Source organism: Amblyomma americanum, chromosome 6 (genome assembly GCF_052857255.1).
Source record: "Amblyomma americanum isolate KBUSLIRL-KWMA chromosome 6, ASM5285725v1, whole genome shotgun sequence".
Classification (NCBI taxonomy): Eukaryota; Metazoa; Arthropoda; class Arachnida; order Ixodida; family Ixodidae; genus Amblyomma; species Amblyomma americanum.
In genome coordinates this window covers 2,814,823-2,828,870 of record NC_135502.1, presented here as the reverse complement: position 1 = coordinate 2,828,870, position 14,048 = coordinate 2,814,823, and the positions used below count along the sequence as shown (strand labels likewise).

Sequence of the window (14,048 nt, the reverse complement as noted above, 5' to 3'; positions counted from 1 at the left end):
TTGTAAACTGCCGAGTCATGCTACGGTACACAATGGCTGAGTCATGATTATGACTACGAGGCATGACTACGCATACATTGTGCAAACTCTATGCACGCCGGTCATACTACGTTACGTTTTATCGTTCATGACGCTACATGTCCGCTTACATGTCCCGTAACCTATCGTACACCGGCGTTCTGACATCATCCTGATTTCGTGCCATGGACGGCGGGCGCCGGCTTTTGTGCTACATACCCAACAATTCTGGACGAAACCATTTTTGAACGGCAAGCAGGTTATGAAAAAAATTGTTTTGCAGGCAGCGTCGATGTGCGCCGTTTAAAAAAGAACGTTTTTGCAGCAGAAGAAATTCACATTCGCCTAGCTGTTTTTTTTTCAGCGTGGTATTTATTACACACTGTTTGAGTTTTGGAAGTGAATGAAGACGCGTCTTTCTTCCAGTCCCTCCTTTATCCCTTCACTTACGGCGCGGTTGAGGTGTCCGCCGAGATGTGAGACAGATAATGCGCCATTTTCTTTCTCCAAAAACCAATTTTCAATTTAAATTCTTTAGCGTGTTTCCATCACTCGTAACGAGCAGTTAAGAGTGCCATAGAAAACCAGTGGGGAACGCTTTTGACCACAGCAAAAACGTTAACAGGAAAAAAGTCATGCCTGCCGAACAGAGATCTGCGAATTTATTGATTGTTATAGTGAAATCTAACAAAATGCAAAACAATCAATAAATTCGCAGATCTCTGTTCGGCAAGCATGACTTTTTTCCTGTTAACGTTCTTGCTGTGGTCAAAAGCGTTCCCCGCTGGTTTTCTATGGCACTCTTAACTGCTCGTTACGAGTGATGGAAACACGCTAAAGAATTTAAATTGAAAATTGGTTTCTGGAGAAAGAAAATGGCGCATTATCTGTCTCACATCTCGGCGGACACCTCAACCGCGCCGCAAGTGAAGGGATAAAGGAGGGACTGGAAGAAAGACGCGTCTTCATTCGCTTCCAAAACTCGGTGTGTAATAAATACCACGCTGAAAAAAAAAACAGCTAGGCGAATGTGAATTTCTTCTGCTGCAAAAACGTTCTTTTTTAAACGGCGCACATCCACGCTGCCTGTGAAGGTATGGCTTCATGATAAGGAGATGCTTATGCCATTAATGGTGAATTGCCGCCATTGCAATACACCAGAGACAACTGATCATTGCTTTATTCTGTGCAATGATGCTATATTCTTCTGGGACGTATTACAACGACTTATTGGCATCACACCCAACAGTATCCATTTTTTGCCTGTGGAGAAAAACTGTGTTGTGCCACATGATCTACTTATGTCTCTGGAGGAGTCGCATGATGGACCGCCACGCGGAATCACCGCGGTCGTTTAAATCTTTGTTTCGTGAGCAATGCGCTTTGGTGCGGGGAGTGTATGCTGCCCAGCAAGAACCGCCTAGCTGGCTCCCCTATCTGGATACATGTATGTGCCTCCCAGACTTTTGATGTTTTGGAAGATGCGGTCGTGCAGGGGTATGGTGCCCTGGTGTTTTGTGGCGTAAGCATATTTAGATTTTTCTTTTCGGCACTATTTCCATGCAATAAACAAAACAAAAACAGTCGTGACGGAGTGGAAGCGTCCCTTCTGGCATGCTGGAGGCCCGGGTTCGACTCCCACCTACACCACAATGTTCTTGTTTTTTTTTATTAATTGAGGCCGCTTCAAGGTCATATCTGCGCCGTAACATGACCTTCAAGGTTTGTTTGTACGCGGTATGTGGAACTCTTGTTCCAGAAATATGGGGAGGGGGAAGAACACAACCTTGGAAATGAATGAGCGTCGACGTCTGCGGTCGTCGGAAGGAAAAAGAAAGAGCACTGAAGACGGGGAAATGAGAAAAACCCGTGTACGATGAATGTGTCCCCATTCTGGAAAGGCACGCTTTTTCTCTTTCTGCGAAAGTGTTCGAAGGGGCCCTCACGCAGTGGTCTTTGGCGCTGTTAACTTTGAAGTCTTTTATGATTTCCCTAACCAGTTTATTGCGGCTGTTTTTGATTATGGAGAAGCTTCTGAAGGACGGCAGAAGGTCGGAATCCATGCCGTGGGCAACGAGGTGCCCAGAAATCTCCTTCTCCACTTGACAGTGGTGTTCACGCAGGCCATAACGGACGCACCTAGCGGTTTCGCGAATGTGCACCGCGCCTTAGCCTAAGGGAACGGTCAACTATGAGAGCGCACAACACAAACTGCGACAAGCACTTCATGATGCATGCGCTCTCTGTTAGGCAGGCTGATGAGTTGCAAAGCATAGAAGGAATTGTTAGCGGCGGAGAACATCGCATCTACGTTGGCACGTTGCGAGATTCTTTTTAGATAGCGGAAATAGATGTGGCAATACAGAATGGTGGTGCGGATTCCTTTTCCTGTCTCTTTTCTTTTTAGCAGCAGCGGCCTGCGACGGGGCCTTGCAAGCAAATTGCTTTTTTAACACATACTTAGGTTCCTTTCCGCAGCTTCTAACAAAATGTTGAGGGACCCTGGCGGCGGTGAGTCGCTCAACTTGTTGGCTGAAGCTGGACTACATGGAATGAATGCTGCGTCTGCTCACATGATTAAGAAATCACAATTTGACAATGCTCCGTTTTCCTAGTTTCGGATGAGCTATCCGAATGCTACAATGAAACTGGTTTCGCCTGTACTGATGCGTATGTCCTGCAATCATGGGCGGAAGGAAATACCAGCCTTCGGCCAAGAAATTTGATAGTGTGTTTTAAAGTGAATTCATGGGTCACTTCGAGGGGCACAACATCGTCACGTAAATCCTCCAGAATGTCAGATATGCAAGTCTAGAAAGGTTCACGGGTTTGACCGAAAATGACAACGCAGTCATCAGTGTAGCTTAAAATCTTGACGACTGCTGGGCAAGTTCCTGAGCAGAGGAATACGATGATCCTTAGACGCGAAAAGCAGGTCGCTCAGAAAAGCGGGAATGCAGGATCCCACACTTATTCAATTTCTCTGAACCAATACGTGTTTTCTTACAAAACAGAGAATGTATAATGAAGGTAAAAGTTTAGTAACTCAAGGAGCGCGTTGACCAACACACCGCCATTGTTCTGAAAAGGCAGATGACCGTGGGCTTCAATTGCCTCTTGAATGCCAGAAGGTATTATCCTTGAGAGATAGATCAAAGCAAGCCTTTGACGTCGGTCTAAAAGGTATGACGTTGAGTCTCATCCTCAAAAAAGATATATCACCACCAACGAGCTCTTCATAACTAATTGGTAAACCACTTGGAGGACACGTATGTTGTTTTAATATAGATTGCAACTGATTTCTGCCCAATTCCATTTTGAAGCAGGGTAACGTGAAACAGATAATAAAATTTGAATTTTAGCTGTGAAGAAGTTTTTAATCCCATACAATATGATCTAATTCATGAATTGCGAAGGCTGTCAAGCTTAAGCTCCATGTACAGCTCCTTTGCGTTTTTACTGAATAACAGAAAAAGAAATTGTGAAGAAATGAGAGCCCCAAGTCCCAAAACAGCGTCTGCACTGATGGCGAAGGAATGTAAAAATCCTGGCCCTCTATTGAGCATCGAACCAGCAGGGTGGCGAGGGGGGTTCGACATCATGCAAGCCTCCAAACACCCCGTTCTTCGAAACAGCTGCCACCGTGCTCCGTGTTTGTGCAGCCCCTGTCGACCACGCTGCCGGGCGCCCGTGCAGGGGTGGCCTGATCCTGCCGCTAAACTACAGTTTTTGTTTAGTTTAATCGCCCTCCCTGCGTTCATCCGTGTACTAGAATAAGCTACGGCCCACACAGTAAAGTTAAGACAGGATAGGCACGAACTTTGGGACACATCCTCACTCTCAACCCGTCCATCTTTTTGCGTGCATAAGTGTACCTATGAAACACAAGAATTGAGTTAAGCAAGGAAAAATTATTACTGTGTGCCTGCGAAATAATGTGGCCTTTCATATTGCTTGCAACAGATGGACTGGGTCTGCGAGAACTCGTGGAAAGCCTACGTGTCCAACACGGCCTTCTGGGTGGCCACTGCAGTCGGCGTGCTCATCTGTGGCGACCTGAGCGATAGGTAGGCGGATGGCTATGCAGCCCGGCTCTGACTGAAAGTACTTCGTTGCTGCAGCGTAGGATGAGCGCAACATTTAAATGCTGCTTCTTTTGAAAGCGCTCACTATTCCAGAACATTCGTTATACTGTAATCTATAGCTTATACTCCCAGTCACACCGGCAGTAGTGAGTGCTTCGCATGAATACTGGTTTGAGCTTATGATTACGCTTAGCCTAATTTTAATCACTTTCTTATTTGTATCGCTGTGCACAAGGTGAGAAAAATTTTTCTCCAATCATTGCTGCGCATAGTATTTTCGCTTGATTTTTCTGCGCATGGCTTGCTTGTTGAATGGTTTTGTCTCTAGTTTAATTGCTTTTTATGGAAGCTTTTTAAGTGTGTTGTTTTTTTTATTAAGGCAACTCCGCATAAATACCGCGATACCACCTCTGTAAACGATAATGATTTGTTATCTATCGCTGAAGCAGTACGATCACCATTAAATGTACGAGACTCTACTTGATTTTTTTTAAATTTTTTTTGTGCAAGGGCATCTGCGGCCAAAGAGCGCCATGGCACAAGGTTATTTCTTTTACTCAAGTTGGGGTCAAAGACCCATTTTCCAAGCATTTCACCCTAAATAAGCCGAGCACCAGACCAGGGAAAAGCTTGTACCCATTGTATCAGCGGTGGGCGCCCGGCGGCACTGGGGATCGAACCCGAACCTCCCGCATGCGAGGCGGATGCTCAACCGCTAGTCGTACGAGACTCTACGCCCACACTTAATGAGAAAAGGAGAGAGGGAGCACGAAGACCGAAGCGGCGGAAGCACGGATCCAGGTGATCCCCGAAAGAGAACGAGGCTTACGCGGATGGTAATGGACGTTTCTCGACGTCATACTTACCACCCTTAAAGTTCTGAAGTTTCTATTGCTAACGTATACTGTCATACTCGCCGCACTTTTCTGCACGTTATTAGTTCTTCAGTGTGAGGGGGATTTATGCGGCTCATTCTTCGGCGCAGCGTGCCGGTTGGAATTTCTCGTTGCCTTCGATTTCTTTTCATAATGAGGCAGTTTTCTCGGCGGTGCAAAGACTTGCGCTCCTCTTTCTTTAAAGTTCTCTTGTGCTTCAACTAAGCTGTGTGCTCATGCAGAAAGCGAGTCGAGCAGATTTACAATGAGAGAAAGGGAATTTGTCGTATTGGAATGCAAGTTCTTATGGTCGATATAAGGACACCTTGGAAGGAAGTGAAATAAAGGAGGAAATCGATCACGCGTCCTGCAGGATCGGCCGAGTGCCTGTGATGATCGGCGTGAACGTCATGTGTGGCGCCGCGGGCCTGTACACCTACTACACGGCTGGCTTCGTGCACTTCGTGGTCAGCCGTGTGCTCGTAGGCCTCTTTGTCCTCGCCGTTAGCATCATGCCCTTCGTCCTGGGTGAGTATCGTACACTATTGTGCAGCTACGCCAGTGACGCGCGAAACGTACGCGTTCAACTTGTTGAAGTTACCTGCAGTGATCGTTCAGTGGGTTTGCGGAAATTCCAATATGCAGGAATCGCCCTGCATGTTAAAGAACTCAAAAGGGTCCAAGTTAACCTGCAGAGCCCTCTGTCACGGCTTGTCCGCAGCTGACATTGTTGCTTTGAGACGTAAAACGCTTCTATTAGCCCTAAATTTTGAACCGATGTGCTAAGTTTCAACAGAATGAGGGATAGAAAGAGAGTGATAACGAGCTGGCACCGACACTTGCGGCAACGCTAGATTTGGAAGTCAGAAATTTTCGTATTCACATGGCGCATGTCTGTGTCAAAGGTCGTGGACTCAGCAGTTTGTGTTCGCACCACACTTTCTTCATTCAAAGCCTTGTCGCTTGCTCCTCTCCCTGGACTGACATCACAGGTGCCTTCGGCACTCTGGCAGGCGTAGACGGGAACTCTCAATTTCAGCTCGAGTGGGAGCCGCGCTTGCAGAACACGGCTTCCGCGAACGGTTGTCGCGACCGGAAGCGCTCCCTCTACCGTGGAGCACTAAAACATAGTAGATGGCTTTGCTCTCACACAGGGTAATCTGTCTTCGCGGTGATGCAACAGTAGTCTCCTCAAGTGGACAGTGCCTCATAGAATGACGCATGTAAAGCCAACTTCTTCCTTTGGTTAAAAATCTTATTTAGAGGCGATCAATGCGATTTTTGCGGCAATGTTGCGTTAGCATTAGTGTTTGCCTCGGCCGGAGCACCCGCTGGCTCTGACGGCTTCAACCCATGCAAACAGGTGGCGTGGTGCAGTCGATGAGTCGCCATGTGACACGCCGCATCCCCCTCCTGTCTCCACTCGTCGCCTCTGATTGGCGACCGCGGTGTCCCGCTGGCTAGCAGTTGCCTCCGACCCTCTCTTCCCTCTTACACTTTTCCTCCCTCTCCCTTCAAAGTGGAGAGGGTGAGGTTCTATGTCTCGACTCTGCCTCTTACCAATTGGAAGCCAACGCCCATGCAGGATAACTTTTCCGAGTAGGGGAATTCTAGTGCTAAAGCATTAAAAAGAATGGCCTAAACCAGCATGACAACATGGGTTTTTGTTTAGTAGACATTTTCAGTCAGCTGTCAACTGACAGCCCTGTGATATGATGACTGGTCTCTATCGTAGGCTATAGCATGACCTCTGTTCTATAAATGGTTTGCACGCGACGTCACGAGCACCGTGGTGATGTACCGCGCATAGCCTACACAATGCACATTGTAGCGGTTCACGACAAGCGCATTAGATAAGAGACCAGCCATTCAGCATGGCCCACACATAGCAGCCACCATAACGTTAGTCTGGCAGGTAGGTATTGGTCACCGAAATGGCATATAAGTGCCCGTGTGCAAATATGAAGAGAGGGCTGCAGCTTGAGCATGCTGCGCTCATGAGTTGTTTCGCGAAAACAAAAAAAAAAGGTGCCATGCCCATCCGCCACAAAGAACTCATTCTAGACACATAAACTGACTGCAGTTTCTTACCTTTGTCTCTCCTTCCTGCATCTCGCCGGGATGCCCGCCGTGCAGTGGTGGAGTACGTGGCACCTGAGCGGCGCATGATGGTGCTGAGTGCTTTCCAGTTCTCTTACCCTCTGGTGGGCGCCGCCTTTCCCTGGATGGCGTATGCGCTGGCCGACTGGAGGACGCTCACTCTGCTCTGTGCTGTGCCACCACTGGCGGCGCCTTGCTTCTCCTGGTCAGCATCGAGGCTGCTTGCAATATAAGGGTGCTTCTGAGCCAGCAGTGGTACATGTTACAGCCGTGTCTCAGGCTGAACATCTTGCGAGAGACGTTAGTCAGCGACCCATGAAGGGAACAGCGCATTGTGTTCCCAAGTCTGATTCCTTGAGAAAAAATGCCATAAACCGACAAAAATATTCAAGGGGCACTTTGTTGACGTAAAATGCAGTGAGGTGAAAGTCTTTAGCACGGTATTGCTGGTTGTGTCACTTATGTGTGGTTAGGATGTTAATTAAGTAAACAATTGTTTGTGAGTCTTAAATGCTGGAGACACTGGAGGGCATTTGGGAGGCATCCATCTCATTCGACGCCTTTCTGCAAATACTCTCCAGCGTCCTAGACAAAGAGAACTACATATGCGTTGGCAGGAAGTAGTGTAGTCGTTCGCACGCTCAGCTGCGGAACGAAAGGATGGTGGTTCGAATCCCATCGTGCACAAAGGTTTTTTTTTTATCTAGTTGAGAGTCACGGACGGACGGACACCACTAGTATGAGCCATTAAAGACTTTCGCCTTAATACCTACTTGACATCTTGAAGGGTAAAAAGAACCGCGACAGGAACAGGACGTGGTAAGAGAAGTGGACAGGACAAGCGGCAAATAGCAACTGGGGTTTATTGGAAAGAACTTGGTCTCAGCAAAACTGCGCCTGCGCAAACCGCCCCACAAAAGAGTAAGGTGAACGTCCGTGGCAGAACTCACGCAAAATGACCTTGAAATCTAACGAAAAGCAAGAAGAAAAGGCACAAGAAAAAAAGCGCGTACAGAACCGAGTCTCCTTATCTAGAAGAGCCATAGAAGGTTCACTAGCAGATGTGTCTAGTCCAAGTTTGCGCATGCATGCCGCTTCTAAAATTTCCCTTTCTAGTCTAGACTTTCCTCTCCCGATGAAAGTAGCTTTGTTCAGCTCAGGGCAGCACCCTTGGCATTCGCTGCAATGTTTCGGGAGATTGGCGCCATTGTCCGGTTTGATGAATCAAAAGTGTTGACGGAGCCTGTCGTTTAATAATTGGCTCGTCTGGCCAACTTTTTTAGTAAGGACCATTGGAGAACTTGCTCCAGAGATGCGGCTCCGTTCCGTCGCCGCTTTAATCTCAAAAGGACGTGAGTGCCATCTATAGGGTTGTGACAGTACCCCGTCCGTTGACCACGCCTTTTGGCTGCGCTTGGTCCCGTGGTGGTGGTGGTGGAAACTTTTTTAGACACAGGGGAGTTTAGGACACGCTGGTACTTGGGCCCCTGCACGGCCCCACTGCACTCAAACGTTCATGTCCCGGAGGCTCATGAAGCTGGCTGCCCGGCCTGTGGCGATGGCTTGCTTGGCCGGGTGCTCGGAGCGCAGTCGGGTCTCCCAAGCCTCCCAAGTGGTAAGGTGCTCCAGGCCTCGCGGGGGAGGATCCGCCGGGCAGAGGAAAAGGGCATGATCGAGAGTGGCTTTGGGGTGGTGGCAGAGGGTACAGCTAGGAGGGGTTTGTGTGGATTTGGTGATAGCGCGAGCGTATATAAGGGGAGGGTAAGGTGCGTGTTTGGAGCCGCCTCCAGAGTGTCTGGTGATACTTGTCGAGGGAGGGATGGGGTGGGGGGTAGAGCCGACGTTCGGCTTTGCAGGCCTGCGTCAGTTCACTGAATGAATGCATGCGCTCCCGTGAGAACCCCAGATCGGAGGCCGCAGGTCAGTTTGCTGCATAACGGGTCTACGCTGTCTCGCGCCTCGCATCGTCTGCGCCGGGTGTGGCTGCTTCTTTTGCGTATACCGATAAGTTCGCGTGCGCTGTACACCTGGGCGAGATGACAGGATGATCGGGGTTGAGCTTTTGGGTGTAGAGGTCAGCCGAAACTGAAATCCCTTCTTTCCGTGGTTCCACATAATAAATTCGAAGAAACACGACCTGCCGCTTGCCCCCTCGTGGTTTGGCTTGATAAAATTTATCACGTGGGTAATATGCGGCTGTGCGAAGTAGTTTGCAGGTCCGCTTCGTCATGGCTGAAGTCGCAGTAACAGCACTAAATTTCCTCAAGTGCGGGGGCCATATTGCTCACCTTGCTGCACCAACTGCACCAGAAACGCACCTTATTGTTAACGCGAAAGAAAGCCTTCCTTGCCTCATCAGTGTGCGCAAGACCTGTCCGCAAAAAACGTGTGCAAGAAGTGTCCGCTCCACCTTTCAATCAAAGAAAATGAAAGAAAAAGAAATTTTGACGAGAATAGGATTCGAACCTACGCGGGCAGCGCGCAATGTATTAGCAGTCCACCGCCTTAACCACTCGCCCGCCTCTTCCGACGGAACGAGGGTGTTTTAGAAGGCATATGTCGTAACATGAAAACGGATACATCGGATGTAACGAAGGTGCAGTATGTCGTAACTTGACCCGGAAAGTAATTAGAAAAAAGTGAGGAGATCGTGTTGAGCTAGAGAGCTCAACAGGACTATACACAGGTTTTCGCCTTGATGCACGTAAGGTGGCTTAAGTGCTCCCCTGATTTTTTTCTAAAGCGATGAATATGATATTGAATGATTCACAATCTGAGAAGTAATTGAAATACCTACTGACTTTCACAGCCTCAGCCTGAGCCTGAGTGAAAACTCCCATTTACTAAGTAAAATCACCTCGTCAAATACGAAATCTGACGTTTAGAAGCCGCCAAAAGTGGTTTCTACGAAGCTAAATCAACCAACCTGCCACGGCACGGCATGTAAATATGGTTAAAGAAGCTCGAACAACGAGCTTCTAAGCTTCATGACGAACCACAGCATTCCTTCATTATATGGGCTCCCTGAACGTTGGCACAGTTAGGAAGTAAAAACGAGACGAGCAGACGTTTGCCAACGTTTATGTAACGTGCCCGGCTAAAGATATGGTTATACATGTTACTGAACCCTCTTGTTTCATTAATACAAAAGAGATCAAGGCGAAAACTACATTTGTATTCCTTAAATACGGTTTTGTACGCATGCCAGCCACCGTCCGCTGCGCTCCTCAGAGTAGCAGACGACGCGGCCATCCTAAAGCGTCCGCAGCGCCACCGCCTAGGCGGCGATCGCATTGGTCCGCGCGCTCCCTGGCGCGCCGCAGCTGTTTTCAAACTGCCCTTATCTAAAAACGTTGCGTCTGGCCGACGTTCACTCTGCGGCATCGCAGCGGAAACTGGCACAGCGCACGTACTGGTGCTCGTGCTTTGTCGTACAAGCAGTCCTGCGGTGATCGTGCGCCACGTGCCTACACAGTTGAGACAACTTGCAGAAAGCATAAACACCATAAATACTTGGAGTATAAATTCCATTTTCGTGTATATATTCGCGAGAAAACTGTGAATGATGCCGAGAGAGCTTTAGTCTGTGCGGATAAAAGAGGCCACAATGCACCACCGCTCACTTACGAACAGTGATCACGCAGTTCTTTCCGCTCTTGACATCAGGAGTTTGAATCGATGGCGGGAAAAAATGCTCCATTTTTTAACTCCAATTTTTTCAGCAGCAAATGCATTTGTGCTGCTCATCAAGCATGCGACATATCTTACAAGGGCCTTACAGTCAATATTTACTAAGAACAAACGTTGAAGGTTATCTTCCATGTCTCTTAGAAGGCTCAAGATGAGAGAGTATTGGTTAGAAGGCCAACTTTCCTTGTCGTTCGCCTCTTCTGACGCTCAATTCGCCAGTCCTGGGAAAGAATCCGCATCTGAGTGCTCCAGACCGCACTGCTTTCATGTGACTGTTGCATGAAAATCGCATCTAATCAGAGCGCGTTAAGTGTGTGCTCTTCTGTCAGATTCGAAGAGAAAAGATAGCACTGAGCCGGTATTATATTCAGTGTGAAATAAAATACTAAAACTTATCACAATGCGTCGACAGAATAAATGCGCAAAAAAAGTTTGTCAGATCAGTCAGTGTTAAAACACCGCTACGTCCACAATACCTTAGAGAGCATTCCAGTTTATACAGCTAGTCCCGAATCCTGAACAGAGACAAGCAAGGATGTGTGATTTAAGACTAATATATGAATTTAAGCGGTATAATTTAATTAATTCTTCATCACATAAAGTTTATGCTGAGTAGGTGACATAGTGCCGACATATATGGCATTCACGGCGCATCTGTGCTCTCAGGTTCGTTCCCGAGTCTTTGCGGTGGCTTATATCCAGAGGCAGGGAGCAACGTTCCAAGAAAATCCTGGTCACTATCGCCAGGATCAACGGAAAGAAGTTGTCCGACGACTTCATGCAGAAATGCCAGGTGCGTAGGACTCCACGCGCGCCTTTGCGTCACTCTAACGGGTCGCTATAATAAGCCCTGCACGACCGGCTTCCGATCGAATAGGTTGCGAGGCCTATTATCATCAAGTCCGGCACGGGGCTGCAAACCTACCTGCCTAGTTATCCGACTTCCACGAATGCTTTTTTAGGTTGCCCTGAACCTAAGAGTCGGGTAAGATAGGGCTGTGTATTTCACAACATCGTGCCACTGCTCTGTCTTAACTGACACTCATTGGGACCCTTTTCGTGCCTATCCCCCAAGCTCTGCAGCACAACAGCTGGCTAGCGATGCCAAACTGAATCAACGCGAAGTCAAACTGACTCCCTTTACTTTCCTATGGTTCTTATCTTTCCCACCCCTTTGAGTCGAAGAAGAACAGGACGAAGGCTTCGCATGAGACCAAGGAGGGCGCGACGCCACAATCGGCACATTTTGTGCCATTGAATACTTTATGGTTTCACCGCACGCCGGCTGGCTGCCACCTTATACATATTGTCGCGAAGAAGAAGCTGGCAGTGGCGCGGGACGCGGGACTCGCGCTAGTCCAGCAGCCACTAAATAATCCTTGTCCATCGTTCATCACGCCTCATTCTGCAGCTGGCCGCCATGTAATGATATTTATTTAATTACTTTTTAATTACTTTTTCAGCTGAATTCATTTTTTGTTTATTCATTTTTCAGTTCTGCTAGCCTTCAAATAAGGGCTTGGGCGGGAGTAGGCGATGTGTCAAAGGAAAAGAGCGATAAATAAAAGAGACGTGTCGACAAAAGCACACTTGAATAAATAGTGCCCAGCTCTGATCACTTATTACGAAAGCAACAAAGCAACAGACATTGCTTGCAGAAAAACAAGTCTTACATATTACCGTAATTTACCCTGCTAAGAACATTTAAGCAAGATGACGGATCACACAACCGTTAATGTACGCATCAGCATGACTCAAAATAAGCCGCGGGCATAAAGAGCTAAAAGAATTTTACTGTGGACGGATATTTAATTTCTTTAGGAAGTCTTGTCTCGCGGCACAAGAAATCGCCATACGAGGAAATGCCTCTCAAATGCTTTTTTGGCTGTTCAGTTTGTGTAAAAGCAAAACAGTTTTCACATGGCAGCGATGTTTAGCGTTCTTTTCACAACACCTTAAATATGTTCTTATTCGCTTAGTAAACGCGTACCACGATGCTGAACATCGCGAAGCAGGTGACCGCCATGACAGCAGTGGCACTTTTGAACACAATGATCTCTGTCGCCGAACAGTCACAAGGGGAAGTATCACTGCGGCTAACTGTTGGGTCAGCAATCTAGTCAACTTGCGAGGAATTCAAGTGAAGCAGGAGTCTTCGCATATTATATGCGGTCGCCTTCATCACTGCTACGAACGTATCGAAAATAACCCTACTAAATCACTTCTCTTAACCATGCTCTTTTGTTGGTGCCTTTATTGTTTGTGCCTCTCTTCCCTAGCATGGTTTCGCTGTTGAACGAAATTAAATGACATCAAATCTTGGGAAGCGCTAAATGTTGAGCTACGTTAAGGCCTGTTTAACGCAAAAATCATTCTAATGTGTTATCTTTTGTGGCCTAGAAAGCCGCTGTTATGTAGACTGCGTTTAGGCATCGCGAAGACCAGATAGATTTCTTCTCGTGCCTCGCAATAAGCTAAGGGCAAAGTGTGACGCCACAGTTTTGTATTTTTTGGACACAATTTTGGATTGCAGGAGGAACCTTGAAAACTGCCAGCGACCTTTTCCTTCTTACTACTTTTCCTAGTCTCACTGTTTTGCACTTGGGTGCTTCTCATATTTATTACAAAATTAAAATATAAACAATGCAAAAAAGCAGAAGCACGAACGAGGAGAGTACACTGAAGCCCCTTGCATTCCTTACTAAAAGAGGTAAATAAAGCTGTGGAGTTGCGGTGCGGAAAATGTGTAGCATTACGAAATATTATTTTGTTGAATAACTTTTAGTAATGTAATAGTGGACTGCAGGCAATAGAGGTATGACAAAGATTCTTGACAAACATGGTTTCTCAAAATTCCTCGTCTTGTCTTCATAGTGCTGGCGTAAAAACACCAGGGTTAAATCAGTAAACACAAAAGAAAGTCAAGCGTCGCAATGTTTTTCTTTTTCTTTCAAAGAGAAGCTTAACTTATGTCGTCAGGCGCGTGGCTGTTCCCGGGAACAAAATGCTTTTGTTTCTGTGTTGATCAGAGTTGTTTAATTCTTTGCAGTTTCCTCCTCCAAACGAGTTTCGCAAGACGAAGGCATCACCTGTAGATATGCTCAAGACTCCAAATCTACGAAAAAACTTCGTTTTGTCACTCATTATATGGTAAGCATGATGCCAAATTTTATGCAAAAGGTGGGTTATGGATTAGTTGATATATGATTTAATCGCATTTACTGGCAGTATCAGCACCTTACAGCCCATGACGGAGCCTTTTGAACGTTAACATTTCTAA

General features: G+C 47.1%; 1 protein-coding gene across 2 annotated transcripts in view; it reads left to right on the top strand.

The window, feature by feature from the left end:
* LOC144136196 (solute carrier family 22 member 6-like) overlaps window positions 1-14,048 on the top strand; it is a 48,169-nt gene that overhangs the window by 15,484 nt on the left and 18,637 nt on the right. For both annotated transcript variants that reach the window (XM_077668280.1, XM_077668281.1), the window contains exons 3-7: window positions 3,982-4,085; window positions 5,352-5,506; window positions 7,115-7,283; window positions 11,435-11,561; window positions 13,818-13,918. In XM_077668280.1, the coding sequence (XP_077524406.1) occupies window positions 3,982-4,085; window positions 5,352-5,506; window positions 7,115-7,283; window positions 11,435-11,561; window positions 13,818-13,918 (656 nt within the window). The remainder of the gene's footprint in view (window positions 1-3,981; window positions 4,086-5,351; window positions 5,507-7,114; window positions 7,284-11,434; window positions 11,562-13,817; window positions 13,919-14,048) is intronic.